Here is a 26,183-nt window from a genome sequence, read left to right on the forward strand (position 1 = left end):
GTTTTCAGAACCAAATCAACATATCCTCAAAAATAGTAGCATTCCCAAAGAAATGAGTTTGGATATGAGCAAAAAAAGAAGAGTCGAAAATCCCAGATCTCTCTCAGTTATTAAAAAAAAAAAATCCACTAATTTTAATTACCTCCAAAAATAAGGTGATAAAATAAGCATAGCAATAAAATCAATAAAGAAAAATGAGGAAAAAAAGTGAAAGAAAATATATCATAAAGCGCATCTCATACGGCAATAATTTTTGGTCGGTCGTTTACAAATTCCAAGAGGAGAATGAGTCTGGGTTTAATATCCTATGTGAGAGAGAGAGAGAGAGAGAGAGAGAGAGAGAGAGAGAGAATATCAGAGCAAACCATGCATCACTCTTCCTGCATACACACCTCCTTCGTATTTAGCCAGTATTTGTAAGGGTTATACCTGGCAGTCACTCTCCCACAGCAAAGAAGTGGACCTAACATGGGTTGATACGGATGGAGTTACAAAATCCATTCGTCTATCTATCTATCTCTGTCTGCCTGTCTGTCTGTGTCTGCCTGTCTGTCTGTCTACCTACTTATCTATCTACCTATCTCTCATTCTGCCTCAGTCTATCTATCTTTCTATCTATCTATCATTTTGCTTCAGTCTATCTATATATCTATCATTTTGCCTCAGTCTGTCTATCTTATTCTGCTTCAGTCTATCTATCTATCTGCCTCAGTCTATATATCTATCTGCCTCAGTCTATATATCTATCTGCCTCAGTCTATATATCTATCTGCCTCAGTCTATATATCTATCTGCCTCAGTCTATCTATCTATCTGCCTCAGTCTATATATCTATCTGCCTCATTGTATTTACCAATCAGTCAGTCTATCTATCTACTCCAGTCTTACCTCAGTCTGTCTATCGATCTGCCCCAGTCTACCTCAGTCTATCTATCTACCCCAGTCTGCCTCAGTCTACCTCAGTCTATCTATCTATCTGCCTCAGCCTACCTCAGTCAATCTATCTATCTGCCTCAGCCTACCTCAGTCTATCTATCTATTTGCCCCAATCTGCCTCAGTTTTTTTATCTGTCCCAGCCTACCTCAGTCTACCTATCTATCTGCCTCAGTCTACCTCAGTCTACCTATCTATCTGCCTCAGTCTACCTCAGTCTATCTATCTATCTGCCTCAGCCTACCTCAGTCTATCTATCTATCTGCCCCAATCTGCCTCAGTTTTTTTTATCTGTCCCAGCCTACCTCAGTCTACCTATCTATCTGCCTCAGTCTACCTCAGTCTACCTATCTATCTGCCTCAGTCTACCTCAGTCTATCTATCTATCTGCCTCAGCCTACCTCAGTCTATCTATCTATCTGCCCCAATCTGCCTCAGTTTTTTTATCTGTCCCAGTCTACCTCAGTCTATCTATCTATCTGCCTCAGTCTACCTCAGTCTATCTATCTATCTGCCCCAATCTGCCTCAGTCTATCTATCTATCTGCCTCAGTCTACCTCAGTCTACCTGTCTATCTGCCTCAGCCTACCTCAGTCTATCTATCTATCTGCCTCAGTCTACCTCAGTCTATCTATCTATCTGCCTCAGTCTACCTCAGTCTATCTATCTATCTGTCCCAGTCTACCTCAGTCTGTGTATCTATCTGCCTCAGTCTACCTCAGTCTATCTATCTATCTGTCCCAGCCTACCTCAGTCTATCTACCAATCTGCCCCAATCTATCTATCTATCTGTCCCAGTCTACCTCAGTCTATCTATCTATCTGCCCCAGCCTACCTCAGTCTATCTATCTATCTGCCCCAGTCTACCTCAGTCTACCCATCTATCTGCCCCAGTCTACCTCAGTCTACCCATCTATCTGCCCCAGTCTACCTCAGTCTGTCTATCTATCTGTCCCAGTCTACCTCAGTCTATCTATCTATCTGTCCCAGTCTATCTATCGATCTCTCTATCTACACGGACAGGTTAACTTAGTGGCGCCTTGGGACACCCTCTCAGCTAACTTAAGAACACTAAGTTACCCACCGACACACTGCACCTCTCTCTCTCTCTCTCTCTCTCTCTCTCTCTCGTACTTTTGTCTTGTGTAGACTGACAACAAATAAGCATCGGAAGCAAATAGATAGATAGATAAATGGAGAGAGAGAGAGAGAGAGAGAGAGAGAGAGAGAGAGAGAGAGAGAGAGAGAGAGAGACAGACAGACAGACAGACAGACAGACGGACAGACAGACAGACGGACAGAGAGAGAGAGAGAGAGAGAGAGAGAGAGAGAGAGAGAGAGAGAGAGAGAGAGACAGACAGACAGACAGACGGACAGACAGACAGACGGACAGACAGACAGACGGACAGAGAGAGAGAGAGAGAGAGAGAGAGAGAGAGACAGACAGACAGACAGACAGACATACCTGATTAAGGCGTCTGAATAGATAGATAGATAGAAATAGACAGATATACTGATAGATAAAATGTTCCACGTATCGTATTTTTGGAGAAAAATGTATCTTAGAAATTAAATCGCTTAACTGCAGTCGACAGGTAAGAATTTTGTGCCTAATTTTCGATCCTTTATTTATGGAAATCAAACTTAGCGCCAAAAAACTGTGTACAGAACGTGAACTGAACGTAATCAATACCGTCTTTCTTGGTAGTTTGTTAGTCTGTTGGGGTTGGTTTCGTTAGAGTAAAGGAGAAGACAGAAAAAGTAGAGATCAAACTTAGCGCCAAAACACTGTGTACAGAACGTGAACTGAACCTAATCAATACCGTCTTTCTTGGTAGCAGTGTCGGGGTCGTGGAGTGATGGCGTCGGGAGTGGATGAGAGTCACGCTGCTGAGCACTTCACCGCCGTGGATTATGCTCTGTTTAGTCTCATGCTGGCGGTGTCGGTCGGTATCGGGGTGTGGACAGCCTACAGGAGTCGCGGCAAGGAGTCCACGCAGGAGTACTTGATGGGCAGCGGCGCCATGACACCCTTCCCTGTGGCACTCTCTCTCCTTGGTGGCATCATCTCGGCTATATCTGTACTAGGTTAGTCTCTCTCTCTCTCTCTCTCTCTCTCTCTCTCTCTCTCTCTCTCTCTCTCTCTCTCTCTCGTCAGGGTTCACTGTTCAATAAGAAGAGTGATGCAGTAAATTCCTATACATTCTTCCATAGACAGTAAAATAACATGATATTCAAACAAGTCATAGCAGAATATTCATGGCTAAAACTGAAGGAGTAAACATTTCTCCTAGTCAGTTTCTAATTTTCCATCCCCTCCACTCTGTCCCTCCATCTCATCCTTGGTCTCCCCCTCCTCCTCTCCCCCTTCACCTCACTCTCACTCTTCTAGTTAGTCTCTAATTCTCCATCCTCTCCACTTCATCCCTTCATCTCATCCTTGGTCTCCCTCTCCCCTTCCTTCTCACTCACATAAACTCTTCTAGTCAGTCTCCCATTCTCTCAAAGTATTTCCCTAAACCCATTTCAATCCCATCCCTATTTTTCTTCAGGGAATCCCACTGAAGTGTACTTATATGGGACACAAATAGTGGTCACTCTGCTGGGCGTGGTGTTGGGCAGCATCGTCACCCATCAGCTCACCCTTCCACTCTTCTACAACCTGCGTCTTGTGTCCATTAGTCAGGTCAGTGTTTGGCCTCCACTCTTTTCACTCTAACTGGGTGTAAACTTGACATTTCCTTTTCTAACTTGGTCTAAAATGCCGTACTCTTTTCTAACTTGGTCTAAAATTGTCATTCTCTTTTCTAAACTTGTTTAAAATGCCATACTTTTCACTAAGTTGGTCTAAATTGCCATACTCTTTTACAACCTGGATGAGGGAACTTTGGCCTGAGTGGCCACCGTGGCAGTTCAAACGGTCTGGATCGCTACTGTGTCAGTGGAAGCAGTCTGTTTGAGGTAGCTGGCACCCAGTTGATGATGGCTTTGTCTCCTCTTACGCTGTGGTCTGGGGAGGTCGCCCCTCTTTCTATGATGTGGCTGCTGCTGGGTACCACAACCTGTCTAGGTACTGTGGTGAAGAGTTAATATCCCGGTGAGCTTGGCACTAAACTGGATGGCAGGGTTGTGAGGCAGGCACAAAATGGTGTGGCTCTGTTGACCTGCGTCTTCTCACTTGGCATCCTCTGCAGGCACTGAGGGCGCCTCACATGCCATGCATGGTTCCTATTATCATAGCCTGGGCATTTGGTGGCTATTTCGTTGTTATTCTCCTATTTCAGGCAATTCTGTATAACTGTATCATTTACAACTTCGTGAGAGCCCAGTAAACTCCCGGCTTTGTGATGTTGCACCTGCGGCTGCGGTTCAAGTTGAGAGTAGTGCACGAATCACAAAGACGTAATCATGGTGCAGGTATTAAGGACCTGCATTATAAAAGCTGAGTGCACGAAAATGTAAACAAGCCTTCAGTTTGGACTTACTGGGGGAACACTTGTTATTACTGTTAAATGTGATCGGCCTAAATCCCACACAACTTCATGAAGTAAAAATAAAAAATAAAAAAAAAGTTCAAGCATGTTACTGTACAGACACACAAGTATCTTCCAAACAGTGACGAAGACATAACGGAAATATCGACCCATCTGAAACACACACTAGTACCGATAGGGTTTTTCACTGCATTTCGCCAGTTTTTTTTTTTTTTTTTTTTTGAGAGAGAGAACTGGGAAGACAGTTGCTTCTTTGACTGTACATGATCTTTAAATGTTTGAGAAATTCCTGTAAATAATAATAATACTAAAAAAAACTCAGTTTCAATAATATGGTCATGTATGCTCACTAAACTCACGCCATTGTGTTGGGGGTACTTGGAGATGGGATGCATCCTGGAAGCATTGCAAGATTAAACACAGTAAAAGTTATATTTGTCTTCGTAGTGGTGATTTCCTTCGTATGACGTACTCTCTTAGTTTTCCTTAGAGGCAGATTGCTGTATTTAAATTATTAAGGTGTGCCAATAATGGGATTAACTGGGGTAAATTGCCTCACTTGCGTTTGATATATCTCCCATAATCTGAATATATTGTTGGAGATAGGAAAGATGATGATGATGATGATGATGATGATGATAATAATAATAACAATAATAATAACAATAATAATAATAATAATAATAATAATAATAATAATAATAATGATAATTAAAATGCTAGGAATAGTGACTGAGGGCAATATGACACCCCCGGGAGGAGCCTACGGAGGGGCAGACAGAGCGCAACCTGACCACGGGCGACAGGGACATAAGTCCGCCCGGGCCTCGCGCCCCTATGACCCGGAACTCGTCCGCCGTCACCATAGCAGGGAAAGGAGACTACCGGTACCTTGTGGGAGAGCTGACCCTCAACAGGATCGGGGTGGAGCTATTACTCTAGCTCCAGGCAGCACCACAGCGACGGCTGGTAGCCACGCCCTTTTTGAGATGGCCTGCAGCCGCTCACCCCTTCTTCAGGAGACGGCCGGTACCCACTTCTGCCTTCGTCAGAAAATGGCCGGTAGCCGCTCCGAAGGTGCCCTTGAGATGGCCAGTAGCAGCTCACCCCTCCTTCAGGAGATGGCCAGTAGCCACTCATGCCTTCGTCAGGAGATGGCCAGTAGCAACTCCTCCGCATGGGCCTCGGTCAGTAGCCGTGCCTCAGCAACAGCCAGAAGCCACGCCTCTAAAAGGCCACAGCCAGCAGCCAGGCCCTACGGCAGGAGACGGCCAGCAGCCGCTGCTCCGTCAGGTGCTGCCACACCCCCACGAAGTGACATCCTCCAGGAGGAGGGTCCCAGTCCTGAGGACCTGTGGAGAGGCCCTGTGCTATCCCCAGGGTTGTACTCCACCCAGCTGGCTCCAGAGTGACCCTACCTGATGGACTCCAGTGATGACCGATGCCACAGCTTACTCCTGACGGTGTCCCTGATGGCAGGAGACCTCAGCCACTGGGCCCCCAAGGCCGCCCCCAGGACCCACGGGCAAGGCCTCTTCCCACCCCAATGCAGATGACCCTCGTTCTCTGTCCTGCACCTATGTGAGTGCTTCAGGAGGCTGTTCGGCCCCAGCTTTGAGGGCCGCACTCCAACTCTCAGCCCTGACAGTGCAGGGCCCTACGCTACCCCTAGCCCCAGATGAGAGAGGACGCCCCTATGAGTGATCCCATGGCCGCTGGACACAGATGCCACAGGCGAAGCTCAGCCCCCATCAGGAGTTGCGCAGTGAGTCCTCCTGCCACCCCCCACTAACCACACCACCAACCCACCAACAGTGAGTGAGAGTGAAGAGTGCAGTGGCAGTGTAGTAGTGACTGGAATATCGGGCAGTGTATCATCCAAGGGCTAGTAATGTGTGATAATTATGATTTGGGTAAACAGTGACATACAGTAGTGCACCAACTTTCGCTACAGCAGGATTCGCGGAATCTACTTTCGCGGCATGCACCAAATATTCCCTAACTTCCACTTTCGCTTGAAAAAATTCGATTTTCGCGCACAAATTTTGGGTTTGGGACAATATTTTGAACTTCGAATTTCCTGCACCACCCGCCCGCAACCCACCGCCATCTTGAATGACGTCATGTCAACACTCTGTCCACCCATTCCCGCCATTGTGTACGAGCGTGCTAGCTCCATTGTGTTGGATTCTCACGGTTCAATGGCCTCTACTATACCTGGTAGTGTGGGGAAAGGGCCTGGTGGTGTGGGGGGAGAGCCTGGTGGTGTGGGGGGAGGGCCGGGAGGCAGTGGTGGTGATAAAAAGTGGCCGAGACATTCAAAGTCGGGAGGAAAGGCCAAGGCCAAGGCCATAGAGGAGCTTAACCTGGATGAAGATTTCGATGGATTTGTTCAAGAGAACCTAGCACAAAGGGAAATTCAGCACAGAGTGGAAGTGTTGCATCAAGTTGCGTCTGAGGAGGCAGAGAGAGAGAGTGGTAGCGAGGCAGCAAGAGGTGGCACCAATACGTCTGGCGTGGCTAAATAAGCCCGCCACGCGCCTCGGATACTTACCCCCAACATCCATTAAACACCTCAACCTGGTCTCTGTGGTATGTTTCTCCTCATATAATGTGTACTGTACCGTTTTTATTGTTTGTATCTCACAATGCAATGTACAATAGTGATTTGATGTACTGTATTGCAAGTGAAAATGAAAATCTGATGTTACTTTAGGATAACCGGGAACCAATTAGCCTTTTTGCCATAAAGACAATGCCCCAACTTTCGCTAATTCCACTTTCGCGCATTATTTTTGGACCCAATTAGGCGCGAAAATTGGTGCCCCACTGTAGTTTAGTGTAAGAAGAGAGATCTAATAAGGGTGCAGTGATTTCAGTGAACATGAGACTCGGCCATCATATTGTAATTCCTCTGCACTGCAAGACCAGTGGTATAATTGCCCAACGTAAATACAGTTTATATTTCCCTCTAAGTGATAGTGATCTATTACCCTGCCCAAAATACTACAAACACTATTCAGTGTGCCATTCACCTGCTATCCTGAACTATTGTCTAAATAGTATCCTGTGCAATACTATGATACTAGTACATGACTTATAATTACCCAGATTCCTGTTGTTGTGACATATACCTGTTCCATGTATAGAATTAGTCAATACACGTGTAAGGCTGTTGCCTTGAGTTTTTGTGTCCTGCCTCTCTCTTATTTGTCTAAGATCCGGTCTAGAAAGAGAACGCAGCTGCACACTAGACGTTCAAGGGACGGGAAGCTGACCATTAAGCACCTAGCATAACACTGGTGAACAGCGGCGGATCTTGACCCAGGCATACGAGAGAGGCATTCAGGAAATACCGGCAAAATGGCAACCAAACCTCACATGCGATTGCCTAAATTTGACCCAGAATGGTACGATGTCCACACGTATCTGGTGATTATTAAGAAATTGCTAGATATTGGGTTTGAGGACGACAAACAAAAAATATCAGTAACACTCCCACTACTGGGCAAAACGACGCCAAATATCATGCCAAAAATAATCCTGGGGCTCACATGGCAAAACTTCATGAAGCTCGTGATCAAAGCCATCACACCCTCATTAGGAAGATTAATTGTGCTATCCCAGTTGCATAGCCTGACATAAGATGGCAATTTGGATGATACCTTAATCCAAGCCAGGCGCCTGGTTACTGCCGCTTACCCGGAGGCGGATGACGAAACCCGGGAACAGCTCATTTTTAACACACTTATCAGGATCCTCCCCAGTTTCATCAAAAAAGATTTTATAATACTTGACCCTATGGAAGACCTGGATAAAGATATCCAAGTAACAAGGCACCTTCTAGCCATCCACTCCACCCCTCAGCACATCGTTTCCCACGAATATCATCGCGATTGACTCGTGGGAATTTTCTGCTTGCAGCCAGGAATGTCCCATTCACGACATTCACAAGCAGCTAACAGCTGCCCAGCACAGAAGAACGACCCAAGAACCCCTACAAGCCTCCCCACCATACGCCAATTGCCCCGAGCCTAAGAGAAACAAAGCCCGAAGAAAAAGGCACAGAAGGCGCCCCCCCATCGCCCCTGCACCCACCTATACTGACGGAGGCCACCTCACATCCCCCCCCCCCAGTCTATGACAGGGGGAAATGGCACGTTTCCTTTTGTTCTCCTCCCTGTATCTCTTCTCTTGTCTTTTACTGTCCTCTCTCTGTAACCTACCCTCATCCACCTCCTTTTTCTCTATCACCTCCTCTACCCCACCCCCAACCTCACCATCCCCATTTACTCCCAGCTCATCCCGAATAACCTCCCCAGATGACTCACCACTCGCCACACCCCTCACCTTAGCTCCCGCCACACCACCACCGTTGCCTATACAACCACCCCCAACCAAGCCACCACGGTTCCAACACCGCACACCTCCCGCCACCACCCCCACACCTGCACCATCCCCTTGCTTCACACCCACCGTCCACCTCACACCGTGAGCACAGGACCCTGTCACCACCCAAGCCACCCTACCACCAAACACCGAGATGGTGCCACAAGACCGCGCTCCCTCCTCACCGCCTGCACCTCACCCCACCAGACACACCACCTCACCATTGCCTAATATTCTTTTCCACAGCCAGCCTCCCACCTCCTGACCTCGAGCCCCTTCGCCCTCCACACTTAACGCCACCTCACCACCGTTACCCACCTCCAGTACCAGAGCACCCTCACACCCCCACGCACCACCCACCTCAAACCCCATTGCCTCGCCCACGCCCTCCATCAGAGAGCCACCCAAAACTACCCCACCCCTTCGCACCACCTCCATCGCCATGCCATATGCAGGCAAAGCACCAAAGGGGCACACACCCACTTCACCACCCACTTCCACCCTAAAACCCGCCATCAACCACTCTGGCCGCCTTTCACACCCACCCGCAAGATATACCACCACCTCCCCAACCCCAACACCACTTTCCACACCGGCAACCACCACTGCCAACCCTCCCGCTAACTCCTACACTGCCACATCTCACCCTCACCTTCTCTACCTGCCTCCCCTCCCCATCTCCACCCACCCCACCCCCCAGCACACTGCATCACACTTCACCTGAGGACACACCAACGCCACCCAGCTCAAACCTCTCCCCCACCCCTCCCCGCCACCCTCTCCATCCCCCATGCCCACCATCATGTGTTCTGCCCACGCATCAACCACTTCCTCACCCATGCAGACTCCACCCCACCCACCACTCACCACCACCCCCAGCCCCGTTGCCATCCCTCCACCCCCACGCACTCCACCTGCCTCCCCATCTCCCACGCCCATCGCCACATGTCCCGCCCACAGACCAACCTCTCCTCCACCCACCCACAGTTCACCCTGTCCACATCCCATCACCACTCCCAGCTCCACCACTGCACCACCGTCCCCATGCACCCCACCCACCTCCCCACCACCCTCAACTCCACCACACTGCCCACACACACCCATCCCATGACCCACACCCACCTTAAAGACCACCATCACACGCTCAAGCTGCCTTTACAGCCCACCCACCTGATACACCCCCACGCCTACACCACCCACCTCACCACAACACCACACTACCCCTCCTAACACAAGTTCCACCACAGTCCTGCTACACCAAGCCCAAATCCTGGCTACCACCACTCCCCAGAGACATCACGCCACATTGCCCCATCATAAAACCACAAGCTCTCCGGTGATCTCGAACATTCAACACGGCTCTGTAGTGGGGACAAGACCTACCAACATGAGAATCCGACGAGCCATATGGTCGCCTCCCTACGGACACAAACATCGCGTCCATGGCCTCCTCCTCCTCCAACTCTTCCGCACCACCACCGACACGTCCACTCTCTTCGTCATCTGCGACACCCAGCCATCACAGCATGGAACGCCCTCCTGCAACATCTCCAACCCATGAACCACACCAACAACACCAAAGTCTATCACCTCCAGTCATGGGGATGTGACTTTTTCCCCGACAACGGTGGTAAAATGCCAGGAATAATAACTGAGGGCAACATGACACCCCTGGGAGGAGCCTATGGAGGGGCAGACAAAACACGACCTGTCCCCAGGCGACAGGGACATAAGTCTGCCCAGGCTGCACGCCCCTATGACCCAGAACTTGTCCGCTGCCACCACAGCAGGAAAAGGAGACTACCTTGCGGGCGAGCTGATCCTCGACAGGATTGGGGTGGAGCTATTCCTCTAGCTCCAGGCAGCACCCCAGCGATGGCCAGTAACCGTGCCCTTTTTGAGATGGCCTGCAGCCGCTCACCCCTTCTTCAGGAGACGGCTAGTAGCCGCTCCTGCCTTCGTCAGGAGACGGCCGGTAGCCGCTCTGAAGGTGCCCTTGTGATGGCCAGTAGCTGCTCACCACTCCCTCAGGAGATGGTCGGTAACCACTCCCACCTTCGTCAGGAGACGGCCAGTAGCCACTCCGAAGGTGCCCCTGAGATGGGCGGTAGCCACTCACCCCTCCTTCAGGAGACGGCCAGTAGCCACTCCCTCACACGGGCCACAGCCAGTAACCGGGCCTCAGCGACGGCCAGAAGCTGCACCCCTAAAACACCACCGCCAGCAGCTGGGCTCTATGGCAGGAGATGGCCAGCAGCTGCTCCTGCGTCAGGTGCTGCCACACCCCCACGACGTGACATCCTCCAGGAGGAGGGACCCAGTCCCGAGGACCTGTGGAGTGGCCCTGTGCTATCCCCAGGATTGTACTCCACCCAGCCACCTCCAGAGGGACCCTACCTGACAGACTCTGATGACGACTGATGCTGCAGCTCACTCCTGATGGCACCCCCGACGGCAGAAAATCGCAGCCACCGGGTCCCTGAGGCCGCCCTCATGACCCACGGGCGAGGTCTCTCCCCACCCCGATGCAGACGACCCTCGTCCTCCATCCAGTGCCTAAGTGAGTGCTTCAGGAGGCTGTTTGGCCCCATCCCTGAGGGCCGAACTCCAACTCCAAGCCCTGACAGTGCAGGGCCCTTCACTGCTCACAGGCCTGGACGAGAAAGGATGCCCCTGTGAGTGATCCCGTGGCCGCTGGACACAGAGACCACAGGCGGGACTCAGCCTCCATCAGGAGTTGTGCTGAGTCCTCCCGCTACCCCCCACTAACCACGCCGCCACCCCACCAACATTGAGTGACAGTGAAGAGTGCAGTGACTGTGTAATGGTGACTGGAATATCGGGCAGTGTATCATCTAAGGGAACGTAACTCCAAGGCCTAATAATGTGATAATTATGATTTGGGCAAACAGTGACACAGTGAGAGTAAGAAGAAAGATCTAATAAGAGTGCAGTGATCTCAGTGAACATGAGACTCGGCCTTCATAGTGTAATTCTTCTGTACTGCAAGATCAGTGAAATAATTGCCCAGCCTAAATACAGTTTATATTTCCCTCCAAGTGACAGTGATCTATTTCTCTGCCCGAAATACTACAAACACTATTTAGTGTGCCATTCACCTGCTATCCTGAACTATTGTCTAAATAGTATCCTGTGCGATACTATGATACTAGTACATGACTTATAATTACCCAGATTCCTGTTGTTGTGACATCTACCTGTTCCACATATAGAATTAGTCAATACACGTGTAAGGTTGTTGCCTTGAGTTTTTGTGTCCTGCCTCTCTCTTATTTGTCTAAGCTCCGGTCTAGAAAGAGAACCCAGCTGCACACTAGGCGTTCAAGGGACGGGAAGCTGACCCTTAAACACCTAGCATAATAATAATAATAATAATAATAATAATATCATCATCCAATCCTACATCGCCCCATGAGGAGCGTAGAAGCCCGGGGCAAGGCAAGTTGGTCCTGGCATTTAAGATGAGAGTGACCAGCCTCACTCATCCCTGAGTATCATTACGTGAGCAATATATCCCAACCTCCCCTTGGATATAAACCTTCACCGGCTCAATCCGATTGGAGCGCCGTAATTACTCACTAAACCACCAGGCACCAAAATTTGGTTATATGATTACCACCCAGCGTAGTAAATTGTTTCCTGGTGTACAGGAAACCATTTGGCTTGTCACTCAGTGTAGAGTCACCCACAGGCAGAAGGAAGAGGAAACAATGAAGGAATGAAAGACAGAAGAAGAAGTGTAAAGTCACCCGTAGGTAGAAGCACGAGGAAAGAATGAAGGAAAGAAAGACAGAAGAGGATGGAAGGAAAGAAGGATGGAGGAGAGGAATGGGCAGACATCCGAGAGCAGCACTACATCGTGTGAGTGGATGGTGAGTGCCCCCACGTACCGCAGATGATAATAATAATAATAATAATAATAATAATAATAATAATAATAATAATAATACTATCACCACCTCTACCACCACCAGCACCATCACCACCACCAATACTATTACTACTGCTGCTACTACTACTACTACTACTACTACTACTAGTAGTACTACTACTACTACTACTAATGATGATAATAATAGTAATAATAATAATAATAATAATAATAATAATAATAATAATAATAACAATAATAATGCTAAAAAAATACCACAATCCACTTTATAAAGCTCATGCCTTTTTTCTGTGTCACAGTACCTGGAGTTGCGGTTCAAGTCGAGGGCAGTGCGTCTCCTTGGAACCATGTGTCAGCTCGCTGATATGTTGATGTTTATGGGGGTGTGTCTCTACGCGCCCTCCCTGGCTCTCTCCACCGTCACCAGTCTCTCTGTTCTTGGTTCCATCGTGCTTATGGGGCTCGTGTGCACCTTCTACATCTCTGTGGTGAGTTGCAAGGCGGGAACCAGTCAGGCAGTCTCAGTGTTCGGCCACACTTGCTCGAAACATGTGATCGACGAGATGAAACGAAGCACTGGGTTAGGTCTGCTTCAGTGTCCGAGTCTGAGCGTTGGACGGACCAGGATCCTTAGGTCCTCCCGTCGATCACATGTTTGGCGCAAGTATGGCTGTGCCCATCGATCAGATTAGGGCAATTCAAATATCAGATCCATCTTAATTTTGGTCCAACCCAATCCGTTCACCTAAATTCGGTTCATTTGGGGTCATGCAAATTAAATTCAGACAGGTTTATCAGTGCAGTTGGGCCTGTCTCATCCATTTGGCCTTGTTATGTGAAGTTAGGTTAGGAAGGTCATGCTCAGTTAAATCCATTCGTCTACTTAGTCTCCTTTAGGTCATGCAGATCTCCGTGGGTCCTTCACATTCATTCCCATTTAGATTAGCTCATGTCAGGTCAGGTTTCCTACTGAAACTACTTCCACTACTTCTGTGAACTGGAGAACCATCAACAAGAATCATTCACCCTTTGAGAGATATTCAAACGCTAGTCCTATATTATTAACACAGGAAAGAATACTGAAGCCTCATCTCATTCTCTTATGTAATCCAGAAATCAAACATTGTATTTTGCCTATATAGAAAAAAAAAACTTGAAAAAATGTATAATAGTCTAATTATATAAGTTTTGTCAGCACAGAGAGCGACTTGGAGAGCACCTTGATCTTCACTAAATGCTCCTTGCTTGAAAATGAGTCGGTAACGTGAAATACACAAGGGAAATAGGATGGATGAAAATGATTGTAGCTGTTACGCCTTTCAAACCGAGGACTCATTTTTCGTGTCGGTATATCAGTCTTTACGGAATTATACGCAGGTTAGGTGATTTCTCTCTCTCTCTCTCTCTCTCTCTCTCTCTCTCTCTCTCTCTCAATTGGAGGGGTTAGATGTAGCCTTCATTAATTCCTTCGTTCTATCCAAAGTAAAAAAATAATAATAATAATAATAAAATCGTTCGTAGCTATCAAGAATAACTACAAAAGACGTCAGCGTAAGGAAGGGGTTAAGTGAGAGGGAGATGTAGTCTGTACTGTCGTCAGGTAAGGAGTCTCCCTAACACCTCTTCCTTAGTGATTAATTTTTGGATGTGAATGGTTAATATCCTTTTGTACGTTATTTATGCAGAGTATGACTATGTTTGAAGGATTTACATAACGCAAAAGAGGACAGTGAGAAGTACTAATCAAAATAAATCGCTTGGGAAAAGGCGTTAGGGAGCTTCCTTAACTGACGGGGCTGTGTGGTTGCAGGGTGGTGTGAGGGCCGTGGTGTATACTGATGTGATGCAAACGCTGCTCATGTTCGGCGGGGTGCTGGTCGTGGTCATCATCTGCTGCCAGGAAATTGGTCTTGTCAATGTCTGGACCATAGCTGACCAGGGCTCCAGGATAGAGTTCTTCAAGTGAGTCACCGTTACTTCGGCGCAAATTCCAAATGACGGAAAGCGCCAGAATCTGCAATGGGAGTACCGTTTGATTCTTGTGATAGGGGAAATGTTTGTATTTTAACCGTAATGCACAAAACTCTGTGTGTGTGTGTGTGTGTGTGTGTGTGTGTGTGTTGAGAGGAGATAATATGGTATACGTTTAATTTCAATAAAAACAATTTACTGTCATTTTGCACACATATATAATAAAGCCCATTTATTCGAGTCATCTTCATAAAATTCAGCGTGACTGAAATCATAAAAGAAAAAATAACCATAAAGTCATACAGGTAAGAGTTAACGTTAGAGTCGGCTTTATAATATTCAACGACACTGAAATAATGAGAAAAATATAAATGACCATACAGTAACAGGCCACACTACAGCCTCCTGTTTCTGCCATAGCATGAACACAAGTCCTTTCGTGCGCCACACCTTCTGGTCGACCACCGTGCTTGGCTTCTACTTCACCATGGACACCATTGGCATCAACCAGCCCAGCTACCAGAGATTTGCTTCCATCGGCAACCTCGCTATGGCACAAAGGTTAGATGGCCTTGTTTACATCTCTCTATCCATCGGTCCATCTACCTTCCTATTTATATTGAAGGGAGACTAACTGGTTGTAATATTTTTAGAAAGATGCTTAGAAGTGTTATAGATACGAAAGCAGTTAGAGGTGATGGTGGAAGTTCATTGATCATAAGACTGTGGTATAAAAAATAAAGCTGCGAGGAACGTGGTGGATAGAGAGGAAGGGGACAACGGGAATGACAAGTAGCGAAGTTTAAAGCGAAAGCAGTGAGGTGAGTACTGAGGGAAAAGATGAGTTAAAGTCAGTGAATTAGGAACAAATGGATCTGGAAAACGTGTGGAGCTGATGAAGGGAGTGTGTGGTTAGGAATGCAAGGGTAGCAAGGAGTAAGAAAGGTTCAATTTGGTGGGATGCCTATGTTGAATGGGCAGTGGGGGAAAATGGGAGACGAGAGTGGATACAAGACAGTCAAATGAATGAAGGGAATATGCTGAGGGTAAGAAGGGTGTGTGGATATCCGTAGAGAGGACAGGCACAACAAAACTGCGTGACCCCACTACATTCTCATGGAGTTGCATATTGAGGAGTGAGTGTGGACACATTGCATATTTAAGTATTCAGATTAATTTATGTTAAAATTCATAGCAGACTTCATATGCATATAAAAATCCTCAAGGTAAGGGCTGAAAACACAGAATTCACATGAACTGTACAAATACTGGTCCAGCATAACACTGCTTAATCCATGTATCGTCCCAACACTAAACAAGAACTATCATTTGTAGTGCTCAGAAGATCAGTGCTTCAACTCACTACAGGGTACTTCACTGACATACACTCACCAATGTTTAATTTATATGGACCTCGTAAGCCTCTTGTTTTTACTACAGGTTGGTCATCTCTTGCTGTGGGTGTATGGCTGTTGTGGGGTCTGTTGTACTACTCTGTTAGTACATCAAATAATTTTTATGTTTTTACCACATGTTTGTCATCGCTTTTGCTGTGGGTGTGTGGTTGTTAAAAGTTATCTGCTGGTACCATTTAATCCTTAATTTACGTGTTTTTCCCACAGGTTGGTCATCTCTTTTGCCGTGGGTGTGTGGCTGCTGTGGGGAATGTTCTACTTCTCCGGCCTGGCTGCCTATGCTGCCTTCAGTGACTGCGATCCCTTGGCATCAGGCAGGATACAGAAACCCGACCAGGTGATCCCTTACCTGGTCATGCAGAAGTTGGGTCACCTCACTGGCGTTCCTGGGGTCTTTGTGGCAGCTGTCTATGGCGGCGCCCTTAGGTGGGTGATGTAGTGGTTCTTCCTTTTCTTATCAGCAGCCATTATCATCACCCACATCCTTTATCATCACTCACATCAATCATCACTATCCACTATCATCACTCACATCTTTGATCATCACTATCCTTTATCATCACTCTCACATCGTTTATCTTCACTCTTACATCCATCAACGCTATCCTTTATCGTCACTCTCACATCCTGTATCATCACTCACACATCCTTTGTCATCACTCATATCCATCATCACTCACACATCTTTTATCATCACTCTCGCATCCTTTATCATCACTCACACATCCATTATCATCACTCGCACATCCTTCATCATCACTCTTACATCCTTTATTATCACTCAGTGTTACCAGTATCTACCCTGCATCGCATATATATTTCATACTCATATTCCATCATCTGCGCCCATACTAACAGACTGAGGCATCCCCACAACACATAAGATACTGCCACATGAGTTTAGTGAAGCATTATTTGCGTCACTCTGCAATACACACACACAGGTTGGGTCTTTCCCTTATTATTTTTTTTCCTCCATAGTTAATGTGTACAAGGGGAAGGGTGATGCCCTGGAAAAAGGAAATTATGGAGGCATAAAGCTTTTACACCAAATAATGAAGGTAATGGAGAGAGTTCTAGAGGGTATGATTAGAGAAAGAGTGAATATTGATGAGATGCAGTTTGGGTTTGTGCCAGGCAAAGGAACCACTGATGCTACATTCATTGTTTGACAGCTTCAGGAAAATATATAGGAAAGAAAAGGGAACTGTACTTTGTTTTTGTTGATTTAGAAAACGCCTTTGACAGAGTTACCAGAAAGGTGGTGAAGTGGGCAATGAGAAAGCTTGGGATGGAAGAGTGGCTGGTTGGTTATGGCCATGTATGTGGGTGCTCGCACCCAGGTAAGGGTGAATGGAGATTTGAGTGATGAGTTATCCATGAATGTTGATGTGCATCAGGGATCAGTCTTGTGCCTCTTGTTGTTTATCATGGTACTTGAAGCCCTCTCACGCGAGTTCAGAAATGAACTCCCGTGGGAGATGTTTTATGCTGATGATTTGGTGATGACTGTAGAGAATGAAAGGGTGGCGGAGGAAAGATTTACGAAGTGGAGAGATGGTATGGGGCACAAAGGCTTAAGAGCAAATGCAGATAAAACAAAAGTCATGAATCTAGGGCTGGGGGCGGTACTGTCAAAGAAAAGGGAGAGCAGTCCTGTGCGATTTGCCACAAAGCCGTGGGAAGTAATTCCATCATGTGCAGTGTCTGTGATAAGTGGGTGCATGAGAGATGTAGTGGTATTAGAGGTAGACTGCGAGATAATGCTGATTCCATGTGTGTGGTGTGTCGGGGAGAGCAGGTGGAGATTGTCAGGCATGAAAGGATTGAGCTTGTTGGTGAGTCTCTTGAGTGTGTGGAAGAGTTTTGTTATTTGGGAGACATGTTACGTGCTGGAAGTGGGCCAGGAGCTAGCTCTGTGGCTAGAGTGGGGAGTGGTTGGAAGAAGTTCTGGGAGCTGTTGCCTCTCCTGACATTGAGAAGGCTCTCCCTCCATGCTAAGGGATCTTTGTATGCAGCATGTGTTTGGAGTGTAATACTGTATGGTAGTGGGACTTGAGCAGTAAGTCCCACGTTTAAACGTATAGAAATGACAATGATTAGGTGGATGTGCAGTGCGTCCTTGAGTGTGAGACCTGAGGGGGTGGGGGGCTAGGTTTACAGTGGAAGAGTTGAGGGATAGGATGGGACTGGAGTGTATTGGTGCTGTGATGAAGAGCAGTAGTTTGAAATGGTTTGGGTATGTGCAGAGGATGGGAGATGATAATTGGTTGCAGAAAGTAAGAAATGTTAATGCTGGGAGTAGGGTTGCGAGAGGTAGACCGAGAAAGACCTGGGACGAGGTCACTGAGTGTGACCTCAGGGATAACGGACTGAATAGGGAAGCTGCCAGAGATTAAGCAGCATGGACAGCCGCCAGTAGATGACCAAGGCCGATTCATGCAAACGTGTTAGATCCTTCAAAAATGAATGAACGATAGAAAGTTGATACAACCTATTCACGTTGGGAGTTGGGTTGTGAGAGGCAGACCGAAAAAGACCTGGGACAAGGTTACAGAGTGTGGCCTCAGGGATAATGGACTAAATAGGGAGCTGCCAGAGATCAAGTAGCGTTGAGAGACACCATTAGGTGACCAAGGCCGGAGCATGCAAGCACGTTGGAGCCTTTATAAACGAAACGAAAGTTACGAACAATTCCGGTACACAAACAATATTCATATCCATGTCCACAGCACTTCATCATCGGGTCAAAAGTCTGAAAATATAATAAAAGAGCAAATGATACCAACTGCCAATTGCTCATCACTTTGGGACTGTGTATGGACAACACCTCATAATATTCTTGGATTCGAACCTGATCATCACTATCACATCTTTCGTCATGACCCTCACACTTTTCATCATTATTCTCACACTGAAAAATGAAAGAAATAAACGCAATGGGCAAGCAGTAGCACACACACACACACACACACACACACACACACACACACACACACACACACACACACACACACACACACACACACAGTGTTAAATACAAGCCAGTTATCAACTGGACAATCACTGTGGGGGTGCCAGGGGAACAGGAATCCCCCTACTGCTGCCTCATTTACTGAGTGAAGCGCCTTCTTAAGAGTGATGCAGGCTGCCAGCAGCCCTTACTGAAACTCACAATGGTTAGAATACAGTCAAGTGTAGACTTCTTGGGTAAAGATTGCCGAGGCCTCTGAATCTTGAACTAATGGTCCTGGATATCCATCAACAGCATATGAGCAAGACCTTGCCTGGAGCACTGAACACTGTAACACCGTGGTAGTTACTGCAGTCACACTGATCTCCTTTCCCTTCCCAAACAGGGCTAATCAAACACCTTGTCCAGTCAGGAGGAATTATACCAATACATCGAACAGCTTCTGCTACTGCAAGTAATCCCCATATATGGCTTCTTCCCCAGCTTTGATCAGTTTGGCCTGATGCCACAAAGACCAGTCGCCCTACCACTTTTCAGCCTTGTCACTGCCTTCTTGTATTCATATAAGGAAGACATGGCATTGTAGACTGGTGGGGTGGCAGCTAGCGACTGCACATCAGCCGATGGAAGCTCCATGCTGCGTTCTGCTATACACAACTACTTTAAGTATTCAGGCCAATGAGCCCTCTAGTCACTCACTCTAGACATAAGCCATCTATCTGCTATCTCAGCAGAGTTAACCTGAGAGGCGGGTCTAGAGCAGCGTTTCCTCAGGGCTTGATAGCAGGTCGAAGGTCATTTACAGTAAAAGTCCTTCAATCTGACCACCAATAATACAAACATCCCAATACTCCGAATATTGGAAGGCGATTTTTTTTTTTTAGTTTTCTAGGCTTTTTCAAATTTTTCTAGGCTTTGTCTAAAGATTTATGTGGCTTGGACTTGCTTTTCGACTTGGATGTACTTGTCTGCAACTATTCATCTACAATTCTTTGCATTCCGGTGAGTAAAACAATAACCCATATTTTAAATGTTTATTTAATGATCCTCTTCATATTTCTGATGTTTTCAAAAGTCCCCCCTAGTAGTCCGAAAAAAAAAAAAAAAAAAAAATAGTCCGAAAGACCCTCGGTTCCCTGGCATTCGGATTACAAGACTTTTACTGTACTTGAAAGGCACCCCCTAACTCCTCAGGAATTTCCCTGATATACCCCTCTTTGTCCATTCTTGGTAAAACTCTTGACCGACAAGCCAGAAATCTTTGTGGCCCTCAGTCCCTAGCCAGTCTAGAAGCATAACCGATCAACTGTTGCTAGCATCCTTGGTGAGACAAATCCTCTACTTGATCTAGAGCACTCAACAACACATTCATCAGCTTCTCCCACAGTAACACATTTATGAGTACCCAACCACTCACAAGGGTCATCAACAGCACTGACCACACCAAACTGACTCCTGACTGCCACTGCATACTCATCAGTGCATTCCATACTCAAAACTGAATAGTTATATATGGCATCCAGAGATTTTCCCATATTTCATCTGTAGCCTTAGAGCAGCAACATCAAGTCTGTGAACTGCAGAAAAGGACTCTGTTTTCCTGAAAACCAAGCAGTTCTACAGGATGCTCCAGAGTTCTTACAACAAGGTGGTCAGTCTCCTCAGCAACCTATTCAACAATGGAATAACAAGTCAAGCAGTGAAGATAAGGCTTCTGGAATCTTGATGCAGAAATTTTCAACTTATGGGATTTTTCAAAGTATAGGAAGTTAGAACTATTGGGATTCCTGGTTCTAAAGCCATATGGGCCTACTTATACACAATCCCCAAAGCCTTCCCTGTCAGTGCCAGTAACTGCACTGAAGTTGCTAAAGGCTAAAAGTGTATCCCACAAGGGGCACTGTTCCACACCTGAGTTGAGGCTGGTATAAAACAGGTCTTTTTCTTTGAGATAACTCATCTCAGTAAGCACATACACAGCAATATGAGAGACAATGCCATAACTGAATCATACATAACTCTGTTCAAGAGTCTTCAATACAGTGCAATCATTTGCTAATTCTTTGCTTCACCAGTCTCCACATCTTGATGTCTTGTACACACCTTTGTTTGTCCATCTGTTTGAACTGCTGTACAGTATCTCATTCTTCCATCACCTACTGTACATGTACTTCCCTCACAAAAATATAAGTGTTCCATGTTGTCACACCGGAGGCAGTCTACAGTACTTGGAGGAAACAACTCCATTGTGCTTCTGTTTTCAACTACATCAGTTCGTATCCTAATGATGCAAGGATATATTATTCCACATTTCTCAATGGATCACTTTCCTTTTTTTTTTTTTTTTTAATAATTATTATCAAGTCAGTTTCTTCCATCCACATGACAATGCTGAGCCTAGTATATATTCCTTTTTGAAGTTCTCTTGCAGCCATTTTGTTCAATTTCCTTCTCCATATCACAACTTTCAGAGCACACATTAGTCTTCCACTTCAAGGGACTATGTGCCACATTTCAAACTTTAGCTTTTACTTACATTAGTCATGCAAGAAAAATAATCATAGATTATAAATGTCTTGATAAAGTTATCATCTACGTATTCATCAAACAACACATGGGGTCAGGGTGACACAGTGGTAGAGTGTTGGACTTGGGACTGGGGGGTCGTGAGTTCGAGCCACGCCTGCTAGCTGCCATGCCGGGAGGGGTAGTGCCATTCTGTCACCTAGCAGTGCTATATGATCTAGTAAGGTCTAGCTCGGGGGAAAATTTCCCTTTCAAACAACACATTCATAATTATCAAACAATGTTCCACTTTCCACACAGTTCGCTGTCCAGCTACGGTAACTCTATGGCTTGCCTGCTGTGGGAGGACTTTCTGAAGGATATTCCATACTTCAGCAGGATGTCAGATGCCTCAGCCACCAGAGTCCTTAAACTCATATGTAAGGCTTTCTTCTCATGTTATCAGCAATAAGTCAGCAGTTTTGAGGGGACCATAAACTCCTTTAAAAATCATTCCCTGTGTTGTCAATACACACTCAGCACTGCATGTTGTCCATGGCATTTATAATTTTATACAATGGAACCAGATTGTATCATCAGCATAGAGTATTGCAAAACACTTTCCTTGCATTCTTGTAGACACTATTTTGAGACACTGTGTATTGATGCTGCATGTTGGTGGCAGCTGTGGTGATGGGCCTGTCAGGCATCTGTGTGGGTGTGCTGGCAGGCAACCTGGGCAACATCTTCAACGTCTTCGCCAGCATTTCAGGAGCTGTCAAGGGACCAATCCTAGGCGTCTTCCTGGCTGGCATGTGCACACCCTGGGTCAACACAAAGGTGGGCATGGGTTTACACTCTCCACATAAAAATATTGTAATTTCATTTCATCATCCAATCCTGCGTTGCCCCATGAGGGGCATATTATTAATAGTAAAAAAATTATACATGTAACCTACAACTACAGGGATTTACTGTATCTTGCAGGCATTACCTCCCACACAGGGTTTTGAGAAGGGAGAGGGTATCAGCTCTTTCAAAACTAAAGTTTACCCTTCCCTAATGGTCAAACACATCACGCAGAATAAGTAAATGCAAATCATTACCTTCTTGTGAGCGGTGTGTGAGAGGGAAGTTGTATAAAGATGGCTGCAACGTTGGCTGGAAAGTTCTTTGATTTGTGAAACATAATGTACAGCATGCACAGGGCTAGCCAGACGCCACCAGAACTGTACAATCGTTGTATTATTATGGCAAAAGCAGCACAGATTACTTCATATAAATCGTGACATAAAATAATCATTGCTAATTCTTTCACTCTTACATAGCCTAGTATTTCATAATCACTGTACATCTTGAAACTCAGGTAGGGAAGCAAAGATGTCACAGGTTTTATAACTTACTGTTCCTCTCATTTATCATACATTTCTTCATAATCACATTCATTATCAATTGATGTCAATTATTTCAATACACTGCTGTGTAATTCTTGTGGATTTCTTATTTTTCATCAGCAAAACTTTTGAACTTTACAATAATGGAAAAAGAATTATTTGTCTCATTATAATTAGCAACAACATAAGTTCAGTCCTCTCTACTGCTCTTATGCTCATATCACCAGTGTCAAGGTTACTCTCTCACTCTCTCTCTCTCTCTCTGTCTCTCTCTCTCTCATCACCAAATGTGTCCTTTATTATCACATTTTTCTTCCAGATTGGAACTTCACATATATAAACCTCATGCAGACAAATTTATGATCTTTCATTCCTCTGCTATACATCATTCATCAACAGAGCAACTCCTTCCTTACGCTGTCCTCTCACGCATATATAGCTGACCTACACATTTCACACCTTCTCACTCCTCCACTTCATGCCCGTTCATCCTTGCCTCACGCAGTGCCGACACAACATACCTTGAATTCCTTAACACATTCACCATATTCACACCTCATATCTAAATGCCACACGAACTAGCTTATTACTAGTGCAGGACCTAGATCAGAGGATTGCTGCAAAACTGCCGAGAGTAAGAACAGAGGATATGGGACTGTTATCTCAGTTGATCCTCTTCCTTTTTAATATCAGGTCTGCTGGGAATATGGAGGGCAATATTATAACACATGCAAGTAGTATTTTATATAAACTGATGTCCACATAAAACCACAGTGATTCATATGACCATACCACAATCTTCAGGGTGCAGTGTTAGGATTCCTGGTGGCCTTCTGTTACAACATTTGGGTGGTGGTGGGCAAGTTCCTGCGTGGGGGAGGACACCCCACCCACCTCCCCCTTTCTGTTGACAGCTGTCCTGAGAACCTCCTCCATCCTGTCAACGCCTCCATCGTCGCCTTCATCAACAACATCACCACTGCTACACCCAGCACCAATCTCACCACTGACCTGACTGCAGATTTCACCACTATAGCACCTGACACTAACAGGTTAACAAACAGTGTCACCAAACATGAAACTTTCTCTTTAACTACAAGTAGAGGTGTTTTCAAGACTACTCCCCCAGTTTCCCTGCTTGTCGTATGAAGCGATTAAAAGGGTTTGTGGTGGGTTAGTGCCTCACCCTGTAAAAAGAACTAACTAAACAAGCGAATAAAACGCCTCGGAACAGAACGGACCATACACTGATGACTAAGCAACCGACAAAAGACATTCTAAGGGTGGGGACATGGAGTTGAGAGGAGTGAATGATGAAGTGAAAGAGAGATTGTTCAGGTGCTTGAGCGTGCAAGAGTGGATGTATGTGGACTGACTGAAACTAAACGAGAGGTGTAAAGGTGAGAGAATGGGAATACGGTTTAGGAATATGTGCGGGAGTTAATGAGAATGAGAGGGCAAGAGAGGGAGTATGTCTGATGATAAGCAAGAAGTGGAAGGAGAATATAAGAGAGTATGGAACAGTGGATGCAAGGATTGTATGGGTGAGGATGAAAGTAGGTGGACAAGCTTAGGCGATTGTATGTGCGTATGCGCTGACAAAGGACCGAGTGGCAAGAGTGAAAGATGAGTTTTGGGCGAGTGTAGAAGCGTGTATGGACAAGTTTGAGAGGAGCGAGAGAGTGTTTTTGATTGGAGACATGAATGGAAAGTTGGGAATGTACAAGTGGATCGAGTGGTTGGTCAGTGGGGTGTGCCAGCTAAAGTAGATTGGAATGGTAGTGCTTTGGTGGACATCTGTGCTGGTAAGGGGTTGGCAATAGCCAACACCTTCTTTAGGCATATGATCCACATGTATACGTGGAGAGTCATGAGGAGGATGGGACGGTGAACTTGTTGAATGAAAGGCAATGATAGACTACATGTGTGTGGATGAGAGAATGAGAAGACAACTGTTGGATGCAAGGGTGTGAAGAGGGTGGAGGAATGGAATCTCGGACCATCACTTAGTGATGGCCAAGGTAAGGCTGCAAAGAATATGGGTGAAGAGACGAAGAGGAAGACAGGAGGAAACAGCTCCTGAGAAGAGTGGAGAAGTTGCCAGATAGTGAGAAAATGGCAGAATATAAGACCACACAGGAAGAAAGATTGGAAAGGTATGAGTTAGAGCAGATGGAAAAGGTGCAAGATGTATGTAAGATATTCACGGAAGAGATAGATGCAACATGTGAGATGGTTTATGGAGTTAGGAGGGGATGCAGGTGTGTGCAAGGGACAGCATAGTGGAATGATGAGGTGAAACGAGCTGTGGAACAAAAGAAGGCATATAGTGGCTGGCTAGTGGGTATAGATAGAGGAGAAGATTAGAGAGAGAAGAGAGAGGTATATGTGAGAAGGAGAAGGGAGGTGAAGAGATTGGTAAAGGAGACTAAGAAGAAAGTGGATGAAAAGTTTGGGAGGAATCTGAGTGTTAAGTGGAGGGTAAGAAATTGTTTTGGAAGGAGGTAAAGAAAGTAAGACAGTGTGAAAGGGGAAATGGTAGGGGAGTGAAAGTTGGTGGAGAAGAGAGAGAAATTGAAGAGATGGAAGGAGCACTTCGAGGATTTGTTAAATGTTAAAAGTGAGAGCAATGCAAGTATAAGTGGTTGGGAAATGGCTGGGAGAAGAGATGAGAGGAGGGAGGAAGAGATCAGTAGGGCAGAAGTAGTGGATACAATGGAGAGGATCAAGATGGGAAATGCCCCAGGAATTGATGGAGTGTGTGGTGAAATGCTGAAGTATGGGGGTGAGATTCTTGTGGAGTGGATATGGAAGTTGTGTAGACGGGGCTGGGAAGAGGGAAGGGTTCCAGAGGACTGGAAATCAGGTATAATTGTTCCTTTATACAAAGGAAAAGCGGAGAGTGAAGTATGTGGTAACCATAGGGGTATTTGCCTTCTTAGTGTAACTGGAAAAATATATGGTAGAATACTCATTGATAGAGTTAGTCATATAACAGAGGAGCTAGTTGGAGAAGAACAAGGGGGATTTAGGAAGGGAAAAGGGTGTGTAGATCAGATATTTGTTCTAAGATGTTAAGTGGAGAAGTATCTAGAGAAGGGAAAGAAAGTGTATGCTGCCTTCATGGACTTGGAGAAAGCTTATGACAGAATAGATAGACAAGGTATGTGGAAGATATTAAGAATACATGGAGG

General features: G+C 46.0%; 1 protein-coding gene across 1 annotated transcript in view; it reads left to right on the forward strand.

The window, feature by feature from the left end:
- The first annotated feature begins 2,793 nt into the window (after nucleotides 1-2,793).
- Nucleotides 2,794-26,183, forward strand: part of LOC145399296 (sodium-coupled monocarboxylate transporter 1-like) — a 42,054-nt gene continuing 18,664 nt past the window's right edge. Inside the window, exons 1-10 of the mRNA XM_080271964.1 lie at nucleotides 2,794-3,022; nucleotides 3,487-3,620; nucleotides 13,030-13,218; nucleotides 14,541-14,692; nucleotides 15,122-15,262; nucleotides 16,324-16,542; nucleotides 21,917-22,035; nucleotides 22,281-22,435; nucleotides 23,794-23,943; nucleotides 24,106-24,117. Coding sequence (XP_080128090.1) covers nucleotides 2,794-3,022; nucleotides 3,487-3,620; nucleotides 13,030-13,218; nucleotides 14,541-14,692; nucleotides 15,122-15,262; nucleotides 16,324-16,542; nucleotides 21,917-22,035; nucleotides 22,281-22,435; nucleotides 23,794-23,943; nucleotides 24,106-24,117 — 1,500 coding nt within the window. The remainder of the gene's footprint in view (nucleotides 3,023-3,486; nucleotides 3,621-13,029; nucleotides 13,219-14,540; nucleotides 14,693-15,121; nucleotides 15,263-16,323; nucleotides 16,543-21,916; nucleotides 22,036-22,280; nucleotides 22,436-23,793; nucleotides 23,944-24,105; nucleotides 24,118-26,183) is intronic.

This window comes from Coenobita brevimanus, chromosome 48, assembly GCF_032717465.1.
Source record: "Coenobita brevimanus isolate Jiangsu-jjx chromosome 48, ASM3271746v2, whole genome shotgun sequence".
Classification (NCBI taxonomy): Eukaryota; Metazoa; Arthropoda; class Malacostraca; order Decapoda; family Coenobitidae; genus Coenobita; species Coenobita brevimanus.